A 26,120-nucleotide genomic window follows, 5' to 3' on the forward strand; every position below is an offset into this window, starting at 1 on the left:
ATAAACGAGACTCTTGGAGGTAAATAATCTCTCCTTGGCAGGCTTCGGTAATTGGAACCGCTTTCCAAAGATCATTGTTTGCAAGGATGTAGGCAAACTAAGAACTACGCCGTACCTAGTAGTTCAGACTTCGCGAAAATCCCTTTGGGTCCCTCTGTTTAGACTACTGGATTACAAATACAAGTTACTTTGATCCCAAGATGTTCTCGCCAACGTGCTATAATTCGTAATAATTAGGTGATATTTATTATATAAAATATATACACGACAATTTAGTAATTCATTTGGGACGAGAAATTTTCATTCGCAACAATATCCGATTGTATCTAATAAATTTCTAATCCTTTTTTTCCTTTTTCTTTTTATACGGGCAATTTCACGATTTCAGGATTAACGAGCCCTTAATAAAGGTAAAATTCCACCTTGAAATTAACGTCGGTTGCACGTCCAGTCATCGTTCATGATAGTTATTTTGGTAAAAAGGAGGAAAAGCTTCGCGGGACACAGTTATACGAGAAAGTGCACCACTTGTCACAAGCCTCGCCAGAGAGTTTCTCTAATCTAGCAAATCGCTGGGTCCCTGCGCAGCGATTTCACGATACGAGGTGAAATGAGCTTCGAGAGAACGAAAGTGGATGGCGGAAACTCGGAAGGAATACGAAACACGGGATGAACAATGTTGTAAAATTGCGAATGGAATACGAATGGAAATTATAAAGGATATTATGAATTCGGATATCATTTATATTTATAATAATAGGAATGTTCAACGTGAAATTTAATACGATTTAATTTGAATAAATATCACACTTCTTTGTATTCCAGTTCAATTTTCATCGTATCCTCGATAATAATGGGATTAAAAATTAATTCTCAGACAAATTAATACCAGGCGAATTGCTTTTAACGGTTACAAATAAACGAAACGATTTTTATTTTTACTAAAAATTATTTAAAGAAAAAAATATCGCGAAATTTTCACATTCAATTAATTTTGAAAGAGATCGATCCATCTCAAGATTTATTTTCCAATTGTAATTGATTAAAAAAAAAAAATCTCGTGTTATATATTTAAGATTAGTGTAATATAATTTTATGATATTAGATAAAAAAAAAATTACAGTAATAAAAAACTTTACTTTATAATTCTCTCTTTATTTTATTATTATTTCCCACTCTCGTAATAACGATTCAATTAAACGAATTATTGGTGGAGAAAAATTGTGATTGCGTTTAATTCGCAAAAGTGCTAATTTCATCGAATATCTAGATGCCTTACACTTTACTTTCCAAACAATTTTTAAACATTCCAAACTCTCCCTCGTAATTATTTTCCCTTAATGAACAATTCACCCCATCCCTCTTGCCGACATGCCCCCCACAATTCAATAAGAATTTATCGCGTAATTTGCATTTAAATGAAGCAAAATTTCTATCGAAACCTTTCGATCCATCGTCTTCCATCGCCGGAAATTGAATATATCTCATCATATCTCTGATATGTTTCAACGAAAGGAAGCTAATCATCGGATTAAAATGAAAAATTCAATCTTAACGTAAATCAAAATATCGATTCGTTTGATCTTCCCCTTTCAGCGTCAGTTTAAATAAATTGCATCTTTTAATCGTTCGATATAATTATCGCGCGAGGAAGTCTTAAAATTTCTCTCTCGCGAAGAAAATCATAGAAATGATCATGATTTAAAAATGATGCGAATCGAAGAACGATTTTATATCACGATTAACATTTTGTTAAGAAAATAACAGAACGAGGAGATATCGCGCGAAAACTTTCTACGCGATTCTACGACGAAATTCGATGGAAATTTTCACTCTTCCCTGGAAAAATCGAGGGAACGGGTCCCCAGAGTACAATATGCTGTTGCACGATGAAAAAAACTTGCACGAGCTTGGCGAAACTGATAAGATAATCTGAATTCTCGATAAAAATGTTGCTTTAATTTTCGGGAAATATTGCGTTATTTCGGTAACGTGTTGCAAAAAGTGTTATTAGGAACTGTTAACTAGTTGCAATTTTCTCCTTAATGAACGTCCCTGCCTTGCAATTGGTGCAACAGCGTAAGTACGTATAACTGCTGAAATCTAGGATATTCTAAAATTTCAAATTTACTATAACATACCTAAAAAAAAATCTCAATCTCTGCTTTCGAGATGCTTGTAGAATATTCCAAAAATAAATAATAAAGATAAATCACACGTCACATTAGCATTCGCAATTTTAACAAAATCTATTATTAAAATCGATTCTATCCTCCCAATTCCTCGAAATTAAACTCTCGAAGAATCAGTTTTAATAATACGAAAAAAACATTCCATCGAGGATCGATGTATTCCAGAATTTAGAACGAGCAAGAAGGAGCGTCGAGTGAGAAGTATTGGGGATCGATCGCTGCTCAATGATCCAAGAGAGTGGCACTGAAATCCCATAATTTCCAGCAGCCAGAAGATATAATTGGATTGGCCGCGAGACAAGTAGCCCTTCATACGATTTAAATATAGCTCGATTGCCACTTCTCGACGCGACCGTAACAGCTTTCCATCCGATAAATTGCCCTTTGAAATACGCGTTACCAGTAGCCAATAGTGGAACACGGACACAGTGCCAACAACCGGCAAAACGGCTGCTATCTACTTCTCTCAAATTAGGGGATCTTAATTATAGTGTCGCTTCATCAATGATACTCTGTCCGAATTTTATTACTTCTCTTTCTTTTTTATTTTTATTTATTTATTTATTTTTTTTTTTTTTTTTTTTTAGGGAGAGAAGTTGAAAATCGCGACGATCGAAGCTCACGATAGGAAAAGCTCTCAACCAACGCGTGGACGAGGATATATTTATTTGGTGGCAAGAGTGATTTATTCCCGATTGTTATGCGTGATTTTGTTGACTGTGCCAGTTTTCTGGACTGGCAATGTTTATCCTGTATCTTCCATTTCTTTTTCAACAGATTAACATCGGATCAGAGATGGATGGACGAATGTTTTTTTTTGAATGTGAATCGTGTTATTGGAGTCTCAATGTCACGATTGATATCACCCTCTCCGGCGTATATATATTTCATATCATCGATTTCGATGTTTGAAAAATATAATAAATAAGAATGAAATCAATATTTCAACGATTCTAACCCAATATTTTATTCTATCGCATCTTTCGTGCGAGTGATTTATTATTATAGGAATATAATTTTGTATTATTTGTATTATTGGTAGACGAAAGGAAAAAAAGAAAAAAAAAGAATATTAGTTATTCTATATTCTGATTTCGTGCATTATCTCCATTATAGTTCCAGAAAATTCAATTTCGTCAAAATGAAATTTTATTTCAATGAATTATAGGGTGTGCCTCATTGAATTTTTATCAGTGCAAAGAGCAAGTAGAGTGATTTCACGCTGCGCAGATGCGTGTGAAAATTGCATTTTATATCCCATCCATCAAAGTTCAGAATATTCGTGCTATACTCTCATTATGAGGTATTATATCAAGAGAGTATAATTAAAAAAGGTGAAAAAAAAAGAAAGGATCACTCTTTGATTTAATCAATTTCACGATATTTCTATTTTTAAAATTTTCAATCTTTCCTCTTTTCTATTTCTTATTTTTTTTTTTTCTTCTTACATAATCGAAGAAATATTCAAATATTTTCAATTAATTTTCTCGTTAATTGGAGATCGCTTTAATTTAAAATGGATTACGGTGTATCGAATTCGTTACAATATTGTATTTTTCTTGATATTCCATATACATTTTTAAACTAAATAAGGAATTTAAAAGAAAACAATTATAATTATTTATTTACAAATATAAATATCTGCGGACTCGACAATAAAACAATAGCTAATTTCATTTGTAAATTCAATGCTAACATCTCTTCATGTAGAAGAATTAAATTTTTATGCAAAACATATTCAAATATTCAATTATACAGAAATCAGAATTTTGAATTGTCTCGATATCTCAATCGGTTGCCGAGATACGTAAAAATTTTCACGATGCTTAAACACAGTGTCGAGATTATGAATTGGCGCTCGATCTAGTGACCTACATTTTTCCCGGAACCGCTCGTCTGGGGTTTGGGATAGGTCAGTGGAGACGAGGCGCGAGCGAGAGGTCCGAGTAAACGACAAGGATGGAGATAGAGTAAACGATCGAAAATTACCCTTTCCTTTGCACGACGATATCTCGGCAACCGGAAGTCGTATCGAAACGAACGAAAAAGGATTTCAAAGGGGAAGGATTCGCGCTTCTAACGAGCTTTCATTCATCGATCGCAAGTCGATATCTTCAGAGTTACAGCGGTTCAAAGTTTCTGGAATTTTAATACGGTTTAATCGGAGATTCGAGATGAACGAAATAAAAATCGTTCTTTACACGAGGATATTTCGAGAACCGGAAGTGGTATCGAAATAAACGAAAATCAAAGGCAAGGGCAAAATTTCTATCGATCGTTCACTTCGTTGACCGGAAACAACTATCTTCGAAGGTATAGCGATTCAAACATTCTCTAATTTTAAACCGCTTTTAATCAAGTTTTGAGATAATCGTTGCGCGACAATCGTTCATTAATTTTAATTTTTTTGAACAATCATTCTCAATCGAATTGATCTCGTAAAATGTCCAAAGCACACGCGATACCAAAGGTATGCGCAGAAAAATCCCGTGGACTAATCATATATCGATAACGATATTTTTATTATAATTCGGCGCAACGTGAAACCAGGTGGAAAGAATCGCGACGCGATATACACGGAATGAGTTTCAAGTTTTCAAATTTCATTCTGACCGTCTGGAATCGCACGTCTCCTACGCGTTTTCCGCGGCAAGAGTTATAGAAAACTTTCGGACAGGTATTAGGTTGATGTGAAAGTTTCGCCATACGTTTTCAGCCAGCTTTGGAGACCCAAAGCTCTTGTAAAATAAAATCCAACTCGATTTCCCCATCTTCCCCATCTTTTTGTCCTTTCTCCTTCCCTTCGAATATCGAAACTCGAACTCGAATAGAAATGTTTATACTTTGTATTTAAACGATAATGGAAGGTCTCTTGGAAAATTTATGAAGAAAACGATTACCCATACAAAAGCAAAAGTTCTAACCAAAAAAACGAGACAATCTATTTAGAAGAGAGTGGAAGAAATTGATTTGTCAATTAATCCAAGTGACAGAGGAACTATACAACTCAGAATTCAAGAAAATCTATTCAGATTATATGAGAATCGATAAAATTTTTCTTATTCCACACGAATTTATAATCTAGAAAAAAAGAAATGAATGTTATCCAGCCATTTTATCATTTCAAATTGTGATGAACAAAAAAAAAAAAAAAACTCGCTGTTTTTAATTAACACTTCAGTAAAAGTGATTCCTTTGTGCGGAATAATGATCTCTCTTAAATTATTTCATACCGACAATATAAATACGCGGCAACGAGGCAAAAGGCACGTGCCATTTTAAAAAAAGAAATGAGAGCTGCGATCGCCCGAAGCCAAGCTGTCTTATATGACAAGGACAACGAGTGATACTCCCGTATGAAGCACGTAAGAAAGAGGAATCCAGTGTTTAATTTCGCCCCTTAACCGTGTCACTCAGCCGAAAAATTGTGCTGAGATTCCCTCCACGTTGGATCTACTTCCCTCGCGTATGTGCTACTTTCAGTTGTTGCCCCAAGCCTATCGGGGAGAGAATAATTTTTGGATCTTCCCTCCCCCTCCCCCTCCATTTCATTTCGAGAATCCTTTTCTGAATATCCAAAAACACTTATTTGGATATTTAAGAAGAGAAGTATTAGTATTACGTTTCAATCCATTTTAGATTAAATTGTACTATTTTGGAATAATTAAATATTACGACGAATTATTTTCTTACGATTAAATTTTTGTTCTTTCTACAGTATCGTTAAAATATTGCGCCTCGAATTGAAAAAATCTTAGAAAATTCCAATGTTCAATATTATTATCAATGAAACTCGACCGATTGTTCCTCCAATCTTCGATCCTTCGAAACTCGGTTATCCATATTTCCATATTTCCTCGGCCAGCTTTCGATAAATGACTCACTATCTGCTATCTACGTGATTCATATTACAATTCCAAGCCTTTGTTTATTTTCAATATCTGGCTTACAGACACGCTCGAAAACCTTAACAACGTTCGCGAATATCTACAAAACAATCTCTATATATCTCTCGTATATAAATAAATAAACCTCGTCATCCATCGGTTAAATTTATTGCGAATTTTCGAAAGAAAGAAAGAAAAAAATATAATGCACAATCACTAATCGTCCGAGTTTAATTTAACGAGGAGATAAATACAAAAAAAGCCTTTAAATCTTTTATAATCGAACCTCGCTTTGATCAATTTCTCATCGCGTGTACATATACATACTTTCATGCACGAATTTTAAAAACTTCTTGATAAAAAATTAATTTCGCGCTCGAATATTTATTCTATTTTCAATTCCCCACTATTTTATTTCGAAATTCTATTTTGACGAGGAATCACACGGCCGACGAAATATATTTCCACGATTGATGTTGCACACCCAAATTGTCGACGAGATAAAAGGAGATTTGCATCGAACGTACCAATAAATATTATTATTATTAATCAATCACTGTGGCAGTGAATTCATTAAAAAAAAAAAAAAAAATACTATGGAAATTTCTTGCAGCCGATAGTTCGAGATTCTTAATTGTATCGTATAATAATTTTTATAACAATAGAGTAAACGTATCATTAGTGAGGGCGACGAGGCTCGGTTTTGAAAAGCGTATTTGTTCCTCTGGAGTAATATTGTGAGAACGAGAGGAACGGGCATAACGATATATTTTTACATACAAGTGTGCAATTTGCAACTTTTAATAGGAGAGTTCTGATTGTTTTTATTTCGTCTGGTTCATTGTCGCCCACCGACCTTCGACCTTCGTTGCTCGTTTTGACGCGTTAAATTATCGTTTGCCTCCACTCTTTCGTTCCTTTTTCTTTTTCTTTTTTTCGTGATTCGTTCGAAAAATTTTATTGATACTTCTAATACAAGATTAAATATTCGACTGATATAAACTGATTTTAAGATTAACGTACAAGTTTTCTTAATTTGCGTATCTAATTTGAAAAATTTCATTTAAGAATATTTATTTGCTGCAAAATTTCCATAGTATAGAATTTCTTTAGATTAGACAAGATTCATAAAAATCCATCATCTTCAAAACTTCTTATACAATTTTAATAAAAACAAAAATTTTGTTGAATAATTTTCTATCAAGGCGAAAAAAGAAATTAAAACATAAATTTGAAAAATTGAAAAATATAAAGATTGTTTGACTAGTTTGTTAAATTATTAAACTATGCAAGGTAGAGATGTATCGTCGAAAGATTTACAATTCCACAAGTTGCGGTTTGACCAGGAACTCGGAGGAGTTTCCGGAAACGCGGGAAAACGCGAGACATTTCGGCTTCCGCGCTACAACTTCCGGCTACATTCGCATGTATCGCACCGGTGACACGGCGGTAATTACAATAAAGTCTCAATGGATGAACAGTTTCACTACGGTTGGACGAGTTCAAAATGGGCCCCGCCGCTATTAGCACGGTTTTGCGGCAGTCTAAGGATCGTAATAGAAACCTTGGGCAGTTTCCAACATTGTTGGGAGGAGTTCTCGTGAAAATTTCCGAGAACCGACAATGAGAAACGATTTCTTCGACAAGAATAACGGTTATTGAATCTTGGTATATTGTAGTCGAATAAAAAAATATAATTTGGATTCGTTTGAGATTATTCAAGTATTTTTTATTAAAAAGTGCAATCCTAATCCTTTCGAGTTTCTAGCAGGTAAGAGCCAAGATGAAAATAATAATAAGAAGCGTAAGAAATTTTCAACTTCTTGATGATAAAGTATCAGAAGATATTGTTCGAGAAATTTTCTAAAGTTTTTTTAACCGCGTATTTTTATCATCACGATCTTGAGTGCAAAAAAAAAAAAATTGGAAAATTAATGATAGCGGAAACAATTGCAGTGGAACAACGATAGAAATATTAAAATATTTTCAATACGATGCTCGAATATTCCATTAAATCCTGCCTGCTTAAAATTACAGTGAAAAATCCGTACACGATGATCATTCCATAATAAAAATATTAATTTCCGACAAAATATTAATTTCTCGTTATATAAATATTCCATTGCAAAATTCTTCTCATCCTCGACACGATCCTTTCGAAAATATCATTTTCATCATTGATATCGCGCGATCGAAACAAATATTGTCTTTCCACATTTTACCTTTCAAAGTATAATATTACATAGTATAATATTAGTATAATATTAGACTAATATTACAAAGTATAATATTAAATAAAAAAAAATAGTGATCTCCACTTAATCTCTAAGAATACCTCTTCGCAAACGCGGAAACCATTTCCATGGAAATATACACATATTTATCACACGATTTAGACTAGGCATCCCTTGGCCGATCGAGAGTCGGCTACTACCCCGGCTAAAATTTCAAAGTAATTGGCATCCCTTTCATGTAGGCAAATTCAAACCGCACTTTAATAGTATGACATGTTGCGTGTGTCAAGATAACCGATTCAGTGGTTTAGCCAGCTACCACTTCGGATTAGTACTGCGGCTTTCTCGTTTGTCGAATTACTGGGATTACCCAGATTACACGGATCGTACAAGTACGATACGTCTAATACGAGTTATTCCGCGCATATCTTACTACCTGGTATCGTCGCCGTTTAATCGATTAATTAAATTATACGCCACCTCGCGGTTCGCGCACCGTGAAAACCGCCTCCTCTTTGATGCCCGTGTATCCGTCTCTTCGAAAGATCGATAAGAATTCGATATACGAAACGATTAACGTATTCATTGTGTTGTGAAACGATTATAATGATCAGTGATTGAAATCGTATTCGTGTTTAAGCAAGTTATAAACAATTGTTTTTAGAGGGATTAGGAAAATGAGATATTGAAGAAATGAAAATATGTCTGATTGGAAAATAATAATTATTGTAATAGATAGATTCGTTTATGCGATATAAGAATTTTTAAAGGAAAAAATTTTATCACGATTTTCACGAGAGAAAAAAATCATACGTAATTTTTTACGATTCCCTTTTCACGAGAAGATATTACAAGTAATTCGCTATTTTCTAGTGCGCCCGGTTTAAGAGGATATCATCCCTCGCTTTTATTTAGAAAGTTCAGAGTTTGTTCTTTTTCTCTTTATCACTTGAACCGTAACTTTTCTTTCTGCAAGTTTTTATAAACTTGAGAAAGAATTTCATAGATTATGGGCAACGTACTGTAACGATGTTCTTGATAACGATAGTTCAAGGGATTAATTTTTTCCATGAAAGAAGAATTTAATATTCTTTCATGTATAAATGAAAATTAGCATAATAGACAATTTTTATCGACGCGTATAATTGGAATAATTTATACAATAATTGCAAATGAATCAAACTTACCAGTGACGTTAAGTATGATATGCTGAACATTGTTGCACTCTCGATTCACAGCCAAGTAAGTAGCTTCACATTTGTACAGGCCTTCATCCTCCAACTTGACGTCAGGAATCTTCAAGAATGTCTTCGACGAATTTGTCGTGTATTGTATGTCAGACCTAGAAAGATAAAAAATATCGAACATTATTACAGGAAAATAATCAAAATTTATTTGCAATAAAGATCTACGACTTAATATATCTCTGTTAGTTTCTGAGAATTTTCTTTACGAAAAGAACAAAAATTTGAATATTTAATTAAAATATAAACGAACTTAAATAATTCTTAGAACGCATATAACGAGACAACAGAGATTTTGAGAAACTTTGTATATCATTTATTATATTTTTCCAGAATTCTAAATTTTATGAGTCAGCCAAGATCGACATTGATAAGCGACAAGAATAATTCTTATTTCTAAACGAATGATATACGTGTCGTTCCCATGATACATTTGCAATCTCATTAGTAAGCCGTAATGAATAGAACAATGAAGCGGATCAACCTGTATACCGCGTTGTTAAATCGATACCGCTTTACTTACGCCAGTAAGGAAACAATAGGATTAGGATTGTATACAATACAATCGCATATTCTATTTGCCTGATACAGTTGCAGCGGTGCATCAATCACTGTCGATAGAGCCGGTACAATGCGATTGACAGATCGTCAAAATCATTCGACTTCGTTGAACGATTCGAATGGACGATTCTTTTCGATCGATCGATCATTCATCGAGCAAAAAATGAGTATAACCGACGACTAGTTAACTAGTTGAAAGAAATGATCCGATATGACACCATATGACACGATCTCTATATGAAAGTGTATTTTCCTATGCAAAATTGAATCAAAAAAAGAAAAAGAGAATACAACTTTTCCCTTTCTCCACAGGAATTTGAAAACTAATATAATCCCTTCCCTATTCTACTAATTTTCTAATTGCTAAAAATTTATTGTATAATCCAAAAAAGCTTACTTTTTTATTATTTGAATATTCTATTCCAAATAATATAATTTATATATTTATAATAATCATAAATTTTGGAAAATTTCAATATATTACACAGATTATTGGAGATCATTGATATAATCCAGAAAACAGGTCGGTGTCAAGATAACTGCGCGATTGGAAATGGTGCGTATTAAATCGTATTACACGCGAGTGATAATTAACCGAACAAACCGATCGAAGGCCAACAACAATTCGCTGAACGAATTGTTCCGTCGAATAAAATGATCGAATCGGGTTGTTTAAATCTCGAACTCTCTGAGCAGTTTCGGTTCGTTAGCAGGAATGCTTAGGAAATGGGAGATGCGACGAACAACCAGGATGGCGGCGCAATATCCGAATACCGGCGATAATTGTTATTAACTAGTGCGTTTGTTCATTAATGCAATGCACTTGTGTTGATTGCCAACGGAATGATACGCACACCAGCTGTACAAATAAGCTCAACAGCATGTAAAATGCCAATCCACTTGTCCTGTCCTCGTATAATCTATTTATTGTCGCTGATACAATTCGCGTTGCGTGACGTTTGATATTATACGCGAGTACGGAATCTGGTCGCATTTGGTTGTTGAGAAAAGTCGAGATGAACTGGTTAAGCGGAGGAAAAGATTTGAACAAGCGTGTACAGAAAGGAAGAATATGAAGATTTTTTTGGAAATGAGTTTTTTTTTTGCGAAATAAGAGTAACTGAGACGAATTTTTTTGAAAGAGAGTTTTTTAGAGAGTTTTTTGTCTCGATAATGGTATCAGGATATAAAAGACGTGGAATATACGAGAAGAGGAGATGGACATATATAATGAAGTATACGTAAGAAAAGAGAATGGACAATGATGAGGAAGCAGAAGAAGATGTGTGTATTATTAAAAGTTTGATTGTTTCATTAAATAATATTATTTTGTATACCTAATTTTATGTTTGCAATTAATAAATTAATTGGATTAATTTGGTTTTTGAAATATATGGTTTTCTTTTAGTTATATTTTGTTATTTAAAATAAATTCTCTAAAAATTAAAGTAATATTTACTTTATTCTTATTTTTAAACTTTTCGTTGGAAAAATCTCTCTTTTTTTTTTTCATATTTTTCGTTTTAAGTTTACACAAATACTTAGAACGTACAGAATTTTTTAAACTCGTCAAAGAAGTTTCGTTTTGCAAAGGAACTCGAAGAAACTCTCTGTCTCGTGTTTGGACGAATCGCGATCTTCCATTAAACTTTTCACGATATTCTGTCCTTGTCGGAACAGCTTTCCTTTGATCTCTTTAGTCATCCTTTACAGCCAAGTTTTATTATACATCATTATATTATATTTCCTAAATTGTTAAAATATTTTAATACTAAAGTTATAATACTGTTTATTTCTCAAACTTAACACAATTGAAAAGCAAAATATTTTATTGAAATTGTTTATACTGTAAAAATTACAAATCAAGTTAAACAAATTTCTATCTAGTTAGTTTATTTTATCTGACTGAAATTTAATTCGTAAGAATGATTATTTAACAATTTGTTCCATCAATTTATATAATATAATAAATAATAACAAACAATAAAACAATAATTTATAGATTAATTTAATATCAATAACTTTTGCTTCAATATAAGAAAATAAAACATATAATATAAGATTTTGATATTAAAATCATTGCTGTATATCTTTCTTCAATTAATCAAAAACAAAAATTTGATATTTCTTTCAATATTTTTTAAATCAAGTTTGAAAAAAAAAAATTTTAATATTAAAATCTTCTCAACAATAATTACCTAACATTAAAATAATTTTCTCCATGATCCTCACATTAATAAGTAAAAACTAGAGCATAGTATATATATAATTAACTTTCCTTACCTACACGCTAACACGCTAGTTAAATTAACTATAAATTGCTTCTATTAAAGCGTTTCAGCTAACCGGTGTACAACAAAACGAAAACAAAAAAAAAAAAAAGAAAAAGAAAAGAAAAATGCGCGTTTTGCACGAAAATGCAAGTATCGAGCGTCGAAATGATCGGGGCGAGTTACTTTGTTCAAATATATTTTAAATCCTTTCCACCGTCCAATACATTCTAAATCGAAATTCACGTTTTCCATTAGAGATCTTCCGCTCCATCCGATCCTCTTTGTCTGCGCGAGATCGAAGCGTACTCGCGTCTACTTACGCGCTTAAGCACGGTCCCGTAATCAGAAGGAATCGGAATTTCGTGCGTGTGATCGAGTATCGATCGAATTTCGGGTGCTCGTTGATCCTCTTTCGAAAAGAATGCATAACGCCGCGGGTGAATTAAACACGATGGCGCTCGGAGAATAAGAGAAATAAATCGATACTTTTAGTGGATTTGACAGAGATCTGGGGAATGCAATTTTCTGTTCGATTTTTTCGCCGGAGAATTTTAGTCGTTTCGTTCCCTTTTCTTTTTTTTTTTTAAGAATTATAACTTTAGAGAAGAAAATAATTGAAAAATTGGGCTTTAAAATAAACATAATAACTAAAAAAATGAAAAGATTTGCAGGTTAGATGAAAATTTAATTTTTAAAACGAATATATAGTATTTAAAATATTGTTTCTTTATTCAATCGCTATTTCAAAGAAAATCTGGAAAATTCTATGTTAAATATATCTAGAAGGAATAGAAATATTCGTTTCTATTTATTTCAAAAATCTATTTTGAATAATTTGGAAGATAGAATTATAGAAATATATATTGTTATTGTATTTCTAATCGTTTCATCTTAATTTTATTGTTAAAAAAAATTAAATTGAACTTATTAATATCATATATAAATATAGCTCAAGTTGTAAATTGATTTGTACAATTGATTTGCAGCTTAATTATAAAATTAATTAACTCGTATGAAAAAGTGAAAAAAAGAGAAATCTGCAATATTGAAAGACAATCAATATTTCAATTTTTAATTGTAATGTGATATCGAAGCAAATTTTAATCTGTGAAAACCTTCTTGATATTCTCTACAATAAATATAAAGAAAGTATCAATTTAACTTTAAGATAGCAAACTTTTATTTCAATGGGATGTTCATTTTTGTCATTGTATTACAAAATTGCATGCAAATATAAAACTTGCATAATTCAACTGTTATACATCTAATTATATAATTTATAAATAGATATTTGTAAGTAAAAATGAATTTTTTTTAGAATTTTGGCATGATAAAAGCAATGCAAGGTATATTCTGTTGAAAAGTTTTTCAATCTGCCATTCGGAAAGTCTACTCATTATAGAATTAATTAAAAATTTAATTGAATAACGAAAACGTATAACGATATTAATTCAAATATTCTGAAATCCATAAAATTTAGTACATTTTCTTTTCATTTTTATTTACATATTATTACTATTAAACTTAAACAACTTAAATTTTAGAAACTCGTGGAGAATTACGTTTATATTTTTTAATAGAAATTTTCATTATATATTTTTATTCTCGGTATCAAAATATTCTAACAAAATATTACTGCGTAATTTGCATTTTTGTATATTCAAGATATTAATTTTCAAGTTTAAAATTTTAGAATTTTATGAAAATATCATGTCAAAGTTATATTTTCTTTGAATTTTTATTTTTATAAGAAAAAATTATATATATTTGACTTTACAAATGTTTGTAGAATATAATAGACATATGATACATTCAGAATATTTCCAAACATTTGAAAGTTTACAAAAATAGCAAAATTACATGATTCAATTTCTGAAACCAATTATAAATTGTGTAAGCAATATTCTTGTCAACGATAAATTAAAAAATTATTTCTAAAGAATATTTTTTTAATTTATAATCTATATCTTAAACGATTTTCAATATATTCAAAAATAAAAATTTTAGAATAAATTCGTAAATAATACGATTCATATATATATATAATAATATTCAATTCATATCAATTCACGTTTAAATTATTATTCTAAAATCAATATTTAATATACTAATATAACAGTTTTGATAATAGTTAAGCTAAATTTATCAAATCAAAGATTAATTGAAGTAAAACAGAAATACTAATTATCGATTCGAATCAATACAGTGTATCCGAAACATATAGATACGAGATTAATATAATTGCTAATTATGGACACAGTTAAGATTAGCCCATTAGCGGTAGGATCGTGTAGATAGGGACCGAGTATTAATCATGCATTCCATTTGTCAGATGGTCTGTCCTAGAGATTGACGTACGAATCGCCACGAACATTCTGTCAAATCCTTTGACCTTCCGATGACCAATATCGCACTATTCAGTAGCAATATGTTTCTAACATACACGATCGATTGTGTCAAAACGTTTACGTTTCGAAATATGTCCATCGTATTCACTGTTCAAATTCGTGTCGACTCTATGAAACTCGAACTAATAAATTTCTCTCACAGTAAATTGATTAAATTTACAAGGTAAACGTGAAATGCTTCAGTATTCGCGAATGATCTAATTAATCGAATTAATCGACTATGTTTCGATTTTCTTTAAACTATTTGGCTTCTCGAAGGTTATGTACCATATAGATATTTGTAAACTATTATATTAAAATTATGGAGAGAGAAATGTAATTTTTATTATGTCGTGTATTGTATTAACATAGAACTTTTCAGAATATTGTGGTATATTAATACAATGAATATTCTATATATTATATATAGTGCCAAACTTTATTTGGAAAATTAAAAGAAAATGACTATATATTTCATTTGGGATTTTGTATTTCAATAAATATCTATAAATATAATTTCATAATTAATTTTTATTCTATATATAATTTAACTACTTTAATATTAAAAATAAATTTCTTGATTACCATATAAATGATAATCAAAAGAGGTTATAATAAAATTATTATTATACAATTGAAATTGAAAAAATTAAAAAAAATAATTGATTTTATCTTAATCCTTTGCTTTTTTTAAAATTATTTCTAATACGTGTATAATACATGTACAAAAATTAAGCCAAATCTATATAAAAGTATATATAAAAATCAAATTATCAAAACCTGTGTAAGCCTATGTAACAATATGAAACATAACCTATCACGAACTAATTCTTGAAAAACAGTTCAATCAATAATTTTGTTGCATCAATACCTACAAAATCGAGAAATACGAAATACTAAAGCATATCTAAATCAAATATCAATAAATTGCTGACGACAAATGAAATTTTCAGGTAAAGAAATTCTACTGAGCACAATACAATAAAAGAAATATTTTTCCATTCAGAATCGAATATAAAATAACAAATATATAAATACCTGTTTAGAATCCGATAATAATGCAGAAAATATGCTTCATATCACACACTAGATTTATTAACTTCAATAAATACAATAAAACTAAGAAAATATTCACGTCACGACAAAGAAACGATCGAATAATAATGGCGACTGACATTTGGGCGGGAAACGTGGGAAGTGTCTAGTGTTTTAGTGGCGCTCTCTAGAATTGTGCAACAACTAATAGGGAATTATTAATAGCGCGTAATTCGAACGCACTAATATCAAATGAAATATTAGAAAATTAAAATAATTTATTTTCCTAATTAATTCTTATTCTACATATAACTTAACTATTTCAAAATTAAAAATAAATTTCTTGACTATTATTTAGAACAATCAAAAAAGGTTATAATAAGATTATTATTATATTAATTGAAATTGAAAAAATTAAAAGATGACTGATTTTATCTTAACCTTTTGCTTTTTCTTCAATTATTTTTAATATAATACATGTATAATACATGTATAAAAATGAAGCCTAATCTATATAAAAGTATATATAAAAATCAAGTTATCAAAACCTGTGTAAGCCTATTTAACAATAAGAAACATAACCTGTCACGAACTAATTCTCGAAAACCACATCGATCAAATACTTTATTGGATAAAAAATCGAGAAATACGAAATACTAAAGCATATCTAAACCAAATATCAAGAGATTGCTGATGACAAACGAAATTTTCAAGTAAAGAAATTCTACTGCGCACAATACAATAAAAGAAATATTTTTCCATTCAGAATCGAATATAAAATAACAAATATATAAATACCTGTTTAGAATCCGATAATAATGCAGAAAATATGCTTCATATCACACACTAGATTTATTAACTTCAATAAATACAATAAAATTAAGAAAATATTCACATCACGACAAAGAAACGATCGAATAATAATGGCGACTGACATTTGGGCGGGAAACGTGGGAAGTGTCTAGTGTTTTAGTGGCGCTCTCTAGAATTGTGCAACAACTAATAGGGAATTGTTAATAGCGCGTAATTCGAACGCACTAATATCAAATGAAATATTAGAAAATTAAAATAATTTATTTTCCTAATTAATTCTTATTCTACATATAACTTAACTATTTCAAAATTAAAAATAAATTTCTTGACTATTATTTAGAACAATCAAAAAAGGTTATAATAAGATTATTATTATATTAATTGAAATTGAAAAAATTAAAAGATGACTGATTTTATCTTAACCTTTTGCTTTTTCTTCAATTATTTTTAATATAATACATGTATAATACATGTATAAAAATGAAGCCTAATCTATATAAAAGTATATATAAAAATCAAGTTATCAAAACCTGTGTAAGCCTATTTAACAATAAGAAACATAACCTGTCACGAACTAATTCTCGAAAACCACTTCGATCAAGTATTTTATTGGATAAAAAATCGAGAAATACGAAATACTAAAGCATATCTAAACCAAATATCAAGAGATTGCTGACGACAAACGAAATTTTCAAGTAGAAAAATTCTACTGCGCACAATACAATAAAAGAAATATTTTACCATTCAGAATCGAATACAAAATAACAAATGTATAAATACCTGTTTAGAATCCGATAAAAATGCAGAAAATATTCTTCATATTACACATTAAACTTATTAACTTCAATAAATACAGTAAAACTAAGACAATATTCACGTCACGACAAAGAAACGAACGGATAATAATGGCGACTAACATTTGGGCGGGAAACGTGGGAAGTGTCTAGTGTTTTAGTGGCGCTCTCTAGAATTGTGCAACAACTAATAGGGAATTGTTAATAGCGCGTAATTCGAATGCACTAATATCAAATGAAATATTAGAAAATTAAAATAATTTATTTTCCTAATTAATTTTTATCCTATTTATAATTTAATTACTTTAATATTAAAAATAAATTTCTTCACTATCATTTTGGACAATTAAAAGAGATTATAAAAAGATTATTATTACATAATTGAATTGAAAGATTTACATAATTGATTTTATCTTAACCCTTTGCTTTTTCTTCAATTATTTCTAATATATGTATAATACATGTACAAAAATGAAGCCTAATCTATATAAAAGTGTATATAAAAATCAAAACCTGTAAGCCTATTCAACAATAAGAAACATAACCTGTCACGAACTAATTCTCGAAAACCACTTTGATCAAATATTTTGTTGTATCAATACATAAAAAATCGAGAAATATGAAATATTAAAGTATATCTAAATCAAATATCAAGAGATTGCTGACGACAAACGAAATTTTCTAGTAAAGAAATTCTACTGCGCACAATACAATAAAAGAAATATTTTTCCATTCAGAATCGAATATAAAATAACAAATGTGTAAATACCTGTTTAGAATCCGATAATAATGCAGAAAATATTCTTCATATCACGCACTAGGTTTATTAACTTCAATAAATACAACAAAACTAAGACAATATTTACGTCATGACAAAGAAACGATTGGATAATAATGGCGACTGACGTTTGAGCAGAAAACATGTAAATGGTGACGTTCTAGTGGCGCTCTTGTAGAATATTATTAATAGAGCGTAATTTGAACGCACTAATATAAAATAAAATGTTAAATATTAAAATAATTTATTTTCCTAATTAATTTTTATTATATATATAATTTAATTATATTAAGATTAAAAATAAATTTCTTGACTATCATTTATAATATTTAGAAGAGATTATTATTGATGATAATATAATATGAATTTATTATTATATAATTGAAATGAAAGATTTATTTAATTGATTTCATCTTAATCCCCTTCTTTTTTTTCAATTATTCCTAATATATGTATAATACATGTACAAAAAGGAAGCCTAATTTATATAAAAATGTATATAAAAATCAAATTATCAAAACCTGTGTAAGCCTATTTAACAATAAGGAACATAACCTGTCACGAACTAATTCTCGAAAAACACTTCAATCAAATATTTTAATGGATCAATACATAAAAAATCCAGAAATGCGAAATATTAAAGCATATCTAAACCAAATATCAAGAGATTGCTGACGACAAATGAAATTTGTCATTTTCAAATAGAGAAATTTTTCTGCAATAGAATAGAAAAAGAAATATTTTTGCTTCCAGAATAGAATGAGTAAAATAAGAAATGTGTAAATACCTGTTTAGAATCCAATAATAACGCAGAAAATATTCTTCATATCACAAACTAGATTCATTAATTTTAATAAATAAAATAAAATTAAGAGAATATTACCTAGGTTTCCTGGCCAAATGCCAGACACCATTATTATTCGATCGTTTATTTGTTGCGTCGTGAAATATTTTCTTAGTTTTAATATATTTATTGAAATTAATAAACTTAGCGAGTGATATCAAACATATTTTTTGCATTATTCGATTCTAAACAGCTATTTACATATTTGCTATTTTTCATTCGACTCTAAAAGTAAAAATATTTCTTTTATTGTATGGTATGTATTAAAATTTCTCTACTACAAAAAACAAATTTCGTTTGTCATTAACAATCTCTTAATATTTAGTTTAGATATGCTTTAGTATTTCGTATTTCTGGATTTTTTATGTATTGATCCATTAAAATATTTGATTGAAGTGTTTTTCGAGAATTAGTTCGTGACAGGTTATGTTCCTTATTGTTAAATAGGCTTACACAGGTTTTGATAATTTGATTTTTATATACATTTTTATATAAATTAGGCTTCATTTTTGTACATGTATTATACATATATTAGGAATAATTGAAAAAAAAGAAGGGGATTAAGATGAAATCAATTAAATAAATCTTTCATTTCAATTATACAATAATAAACTCATATTATCATCAATAATAATCTCTTCTAAATATTATAAATGATAGTCAAGAAATTTATTTTTAATCTTAATATAATTAAATTATATATATAATAAAAATTAATTAGGAAAATAAATTATTTTAATATTTAATATTTTATTTTATATTAGTGCGTTCAAATTACGCTCTATTAATAATATTCTACAAGAGCGCCACTAGAACGTCACCATTTACATGTTTTCTGCTCAAACGTCAGTCGCCATTATTATCCAATCGTTTCTTTGTCGTGACGTAAATATTGTCTCAGTTTTGTTGTATTTATTGAAGTTAATAAACCTAGTGCGTGATATGAAGCATATATTCTGCATTATTATCAGATTCTAAACAGGTATTTATACATTTGTTACTTTTTATTCGATTCTGAATGATAGAATATTTCTTTTATTGTATTGTGCGCAGTAGAATTTCTCTACTTGAAAATTACGTTTGTCGTCAGCAATTTCTTGATATTTGGTTTAGATATGCTTTAGTATTTCGTATTTCTCGATTTTTTATCCAATAAAATATTTGATCGAAGTGGTTTTCGATCTTTATATAATCTCTTTTAATTGTCCAAAATGATAGTGAAGAAATTTATTTTTAATATTAAAGTAATTAAATTATAAATAGGATAAAAATTAATTAGGAAAATAAATTATTTTAATTTTCTAATATTTCATTTGATATTAGTACGTTCGAATTACGCGCTATTAATAATTCCCTATTAGTTGTTGCACAATTCTAGAGAGCGCCACTAAAACACTAGACACTTCCCACGTTTCCCGCCCAAATGTCAGTCGCCATTATTATTCGATCATTTCTTTGTTGTGACGTGAATATTTTCTTAGTTTTATTGTATTTATTGAATTAATAAATGTAGTATGTGATATGAAGCATGTTTTCTGTATTATTATTTCTTAACAGGTACTTGTACATTTACTTTTTTTCTATACTATTATTCAAATAAAACTATTAATGAATAAACAAAATAACACAATAAATAATAGATAATTAATATTCATATTAATATGATATTATATTTATATAATATAATATTAATATTAATGTAAATATATTAATATTCTTTGTGTAATTATTTGAATAAAATTTTAATCTGTGATTTTTATACAATCTCTATTATACAATCTCTATTATACAATCTCTATATTACTCTACAATCTCAATAATAGTATATGATTCTAATATCTATGCAAATATTAGTTATGAAAAAAATTCTTTTATTGTCTTTTTAGATAATAAAATTAAAAAAAGAATTTTTAATGAAAATGTAATAAAAAAAAAAATTAAACTGAGTTTAATAAAACTCATATATTCTTAACAAGAATTTTCTTCTAAGTACAAAAATTCAAATGTAAGAAATAGGAAGATCCAATTATTCTGAAACAGATGCAAATAGCTACATGATAATCTTCGCTTTTCTAACGAGTCTTCTTTAATATGTATTTCTATTTCTTTTTTTTTTTAAACTATAAAGATACAGACAGAATGTCGAGAATTAATTATTCGGTTTCGAGAAACTAGGCCGGAAACAAGTAACATAGGATTAGGTATTATTTAAATAGGAATCAAATATATTCAAATCAAAAATATTCATAATGAATAGAATGATGAAATAATTGAAAGCAAAGGTATTGGAATTGGCCGCAATTTCGCTTTTGGACTGTCTCATTGAAATATTAACTAATTACTATATATTGATCAAATTAATCAAATTAAATCAATATTAATCGAAACCACGATTACATCGTTTAATATTATATGTCAAATTATATTTACGCGTTTCAAATGTTAATTTCCATGTTGACTAAATATTCGTTTGGCAAGAAAACAAATTTTATTTTCTTTTTTTTCTTATTAATGAAATTATTATCGTATTAATGAAATTAATCTTGGAAAAAGAACATTGGAAAAAAGTAATAGATTTGAGTTAATTATTCATGATTCACTGCATTGTACATGGAAATAAAATGATAACATGCACGATAAATGAAAATTTATATTAAGAAACGTTAATTTAAATAAAAGAGATTTTGTTTAATAATAATGTAATGTATTTATCTTCTGTTTTAGAAAAAAATATATAATATTTTACCGAAAATTACACGTAAATTTTACTTACAAAAACAAAAATCAAAATATATTTTAACAAATATTTTAATTATATTTTACATTTAATTATATTTATTTTTATATATATTAATATATATGTCGATACTTGTATTAAAATAAAATAAATTATAAAAATATTATAATTTTATTTAATACGTTCTTTAATACTTTAATATTCTTTAAAAATTTATTTTTTACAATGAATGAATATTAATCTTAAAATTATTTATATTATTAATATTTATATTTGGTATTTTATTCTTATTTTAAATATATGGAATTATTCTTAAATTTCTTAAATTTGTTAGTTGTTTATTTGCAGTAAAGTAAAGATAAGTATTTGTTTTACTTTTGTTGAAAATCATTCGTTTTCCATTAGCTATGAATCATGAAACATCCTGTGTGTGCAATCCATTTATGTCTGATATCGTGTGACTGCAAAGCGTGCGCTATGTGATCAAAGCTAGGCAGATTATAATCTGTTAACAGCATAACGTTAAGATAACGTTCATTGCAGCGATAGATATGAGTTATCAATGGTAAACAGATGAGAAAAGCGTAATGGATGTAAATTAATGTTAACAAATACAGATTGATCTAATTTACATATTCGTGTAATAAGCAAACTTTATATTATTAATTTTTTCTTTTTCATTTTTCTTTTTAAATATTCTATAACAAATATTATTTATGTAAAACGAACATTTTTTTTTTACAACAAAAATCGAATAATTTCTGAAAAATACACATAAATTATTAACTTATTAATTCGAAACTATTAAAATAGAAAAAAAAAATATATAAATTCTCCGATTTCTTCAGCATTAATTTTCAAACAAAATCGTTTTTCATCAAGAACACTATCCATATTCTTTCGAATTGAAATATCTTTCGCGAAATAACATTCAGATTTGTCTAAGCTTTCACAATTCCCTTTCACTTCCAGTTTTTCAATCGAACAAATTTCACGGCTCCAAATATCTCTAAAAATCCTTCTCTCCTCAAACAAGAAAAATATTAAAACTTTATACTAAATTCATTTTTCCACCAATCTATCCCTCCCCCTCTAGTATTATGGGATTTCCTTTATTCCGTCGCGACGAATACATAGAAATACCTCGAAACCTATTTTAGAACAACTCAAAAGCTTGTCAAAGTGGGCACGATGCCATTTAGGGGTCAGCCTTTACCCCGTTATCAAAGTTGCAATTGCAGAAAATCTCTTGCAGAAGAAGAAGGGACACGCGTTTCTCTTTTATCGACCTCTCTCTCCTCCCTCCCTCCCTCCATCATAGCCATGGGACGAGAGGGACGAAATCCACCTTAAATACCCGCCACGCGTAATCCGAATTCACAATTTAATGAGCTCGAAATGGAGATAGAACAGGATAATAGCGGGGGGAGGGGGGAAAAAGGGGAGAACAGGAATTACATTGAAAATGAAACGACTTCTTAACTTCCCCCCCCTTTCGCGTCCTTCGGCAATTCGTGCTTCCGGGCTAAGCTGCACGGAAGTGAGATAATGCATCGTCGAATTCCCCCGCGTACCCCCGACCGACGATCGCCTTTCAATTATTCCTGGAATATTGGATCGGGTTTGTATAGGACGAAGGATTTAAATTTGCAAATAGATTTTTTTTTTTTTTTGATTATTGGGGGGAAAAAATATTTACTTTTCCAAATTATGGTAATAAATAAATTGTGTCCGGTATTAAATCGATTCAATTTGAGGGATTTAATTTGTATATAAAAAAAATTAATTTAAATCGTCGATAAAGATTGAGTAAACTGTAATAATATTTGAATTAAGGGAAATGTGATGTTTTAGATAAGATAATTTTCGGATAAAAGAATATTTATTTTTTCTAATTATTATAAAGGCATGTATTAGATATAATTATAGATGGTCATCCTCTGGCATCGAAAAATTTAATTCATAAATGGAAGAATTTTTTTTTTGATTCGATAATAATTAAAGTAGATATATCAAATTCAAAACAGAAATTAAAATAATTGAATATTGAAATAGTAGAATAAAAACTAGTAGTTTTTCAAAGAAATAATTAAAATTAGGATGTTGAATAGTTGTGGATATTGGAAATTCGAGGGATTTTTCTAATTTTCTTTTTTTTTTGTTCGTTACAGCTTGGAGAAAAGCTTCGATGGAAAAACTGAAGAGAACAGCCGATGGTACGCGAAATATCCAATAGAAAGGGTTGCGCGAAAAAGGAAAATTGCGCAGAATTTACAATAAATTTACAGCCAGAGAGATTAAGAAATTTTAGAATAATGGATGTTAAGGGATGTTCGTTTACTTTTGTGGCTTTATATAGGGAGCATCATCCGTTCGGTTGACGATCCTTGTTAATTCTTCGTATACGATTCCACAAGCTCGCATTACAATGGTAATACACGGTATTACAATAAACGTTTTGGGATAAAACTTGTATACTTTGGGATACATGTAGAACATATTTATATTCATAAATATTTCGCTAAACCGATAAATAATATATTAAATTATCTTAAAAAATATTAAAATAAAATTCGCACATTCTTGATCTCGAATTTAAGAAACAAGTTTAGAAATATTTAAACTTTTTTTTAAATGACGCCTATGAATTTCTGACCATCTATAGATTCCAAATGAAATAAAAAAAAAGAGAATAATTATAATAATAATAAATAGAAACGTAAATTTAGAAAAGGAGGAGTACATCGGATAATCATCTTGAAATTAAAGTTTAATATTCGTTCGAAGCATCGAAGCGTCGTCGAGCCAATCGTTCGTATTCATATAACGTTTCCCCTTTCTTTACTCGTGAATTCTTTCTTCTTGGAGGAAGATTCATAGCGGAATTCATAAGAAATAGTGCAACGCTAGGCAAATACGGAAATCTCGGAAGGTAGTCGCAAGTTCCGGGCAATTTTCTTCTTTTGCTTGTAATCGCTTCCACGATCGCGTCTTTCAACGTGGAGCAAAGGGTCGGCAAAAGGGTGGAAAATAAGGGAAACAGACGCCGGAACGACGAAGATGGACGCACAAAGAAACGGTATGGCTGATATAGAGAAGAGGGTACGATAAGCAGGACGGTGGATAAATAGAGGACGAGATAAGGTGGATTTGTAGGTAAGGAAACGTTACATTGCACCTCCTCTGTAGTAAATATTTTATTTTTAAATGTAGAGCGATGCGATATATCATAACGTGAGATTAATTTAAATAATTCGAGATTAAGGGAGAACGAGTGTAAATTTTTTTTTTTTTCGAAATTTTGATATTCATCCTCCTTGTTCGTATTATTTTTCCTTAGAGTCGTTCGAGATGATTAAAATCTCACTTGTGAAATGAATTAATTAAAACTAAAAAAATTATTATTAAAATGAAGTTATAACATCAAATTTAGAGAATAAGATCAAATTTATCCGATCTATATATATATATGATCTACATAAAATTTACGTAAAATATTCATGAAGAGTTTGGTTATAATGCTCGTATAAATTCTAGCAAACCTGTATAAAATCTAATATCCATGCTAGAACCTAACATTTCTAACTACCCGATAAACTTGCATGAAATCTCCTGAAATCTGAAATCTGTATTAAATTAATTCTTTATAATTCTCAAGCTTCTTTATAATTCTTCAAATAACATATTTTTATTCTTATTTCAATTGCAGAAAAAAATACATGGGCTCGAAATGAAGGCATCTCGCTTATAATCGTTAACAAACTATCCGACAAACACGTTTATAAAATACGTTCTTTGAGCTCGTGTTCTTGAAACCCGTGTCCTCTACCGATATAAATCTTTCGAGATGAAAGTTATCCGTGTCGCGACGGGAAGGAACACGAAAGACTCGAAGAGGTCAATTTCCTATTTGATGGTCGCGCGACCCCCCTCAGACTTTTCTTTTCTTTTCTTTCTTCTTCTTCTTTTTTTTTTCTTTTTCGCGGCGCTTAGAAATATTCCCCAGACAGAATGTATCTTAGCCGCGGAAAATTGTGTTTTGAGAGAAAAAAAAGAGGCTCTCACCGGGATTGGTTCTGGATGAGGAAGCGGTGTTAATACAGCGGATAATATCGTTTCCTCCATCTATCTCTATGTAGAATAGGGAATAGAAATTTCTTCGTGAAAGAGGGATGATTTGCTTCCGTTGATCGAGGTTTAATCGCGGTTTAAAATAATATTATTTTTTATTTTCGGTACAAATTCTTGCGAATTTAATTCTTAGTTTCCACTTTTGAAACGAAGCTCTTTCTCACGAATTCTTTTCTTATAAAATAAATAGCTTATAGAAATGAATAACAC

The 26,120-nt window shown here is 29.5% G+C and overlaps 1 protein-coding gene across 10 annotated transcripts in view; it reads right to left on the reverse strand.

The window, feature by feature from the left end:
* The window catches only part of LOC412893 (hemicentin-2), a 395,106-nt gene that overhangs the window by 85,425 nt on the left and 283,561 nt on the right, over positions 1–26,120 (reverse strand). For 9 of the 10 annotated variants that reach the window (XM_016915061.2, XM_016915064.2, XM_016915060.2 and 6 more), the window contains exon 3: positions 9,501–9,655. In XM_016915061.2, the coding sequence (XP_016770550.2) occupies positions 9,501–9,655 (155 nt within the window). Of the gene's footprint in view, positions 1–9,500; positions 9,656–15,816; positions 15,951–26,120 lie in introns of those variants that run through there. The other variant, XM_016915069.2, reaches the window with a different exon arrangement.

Source organism: Apis mellifera, linkage group LG11 (assembly GCF_003254395.2).
Source record: "Apis mellifera strain DH4 linkage group LG11, Amel_HAv3.1, whole genome shotgun sequence".
Classification (NCBI taxonomy): Eukaryota; Metazoa; Arthropoda; class Insecta; order Hymenoptera; family Apidae; genus Apis; species Apis mellifera.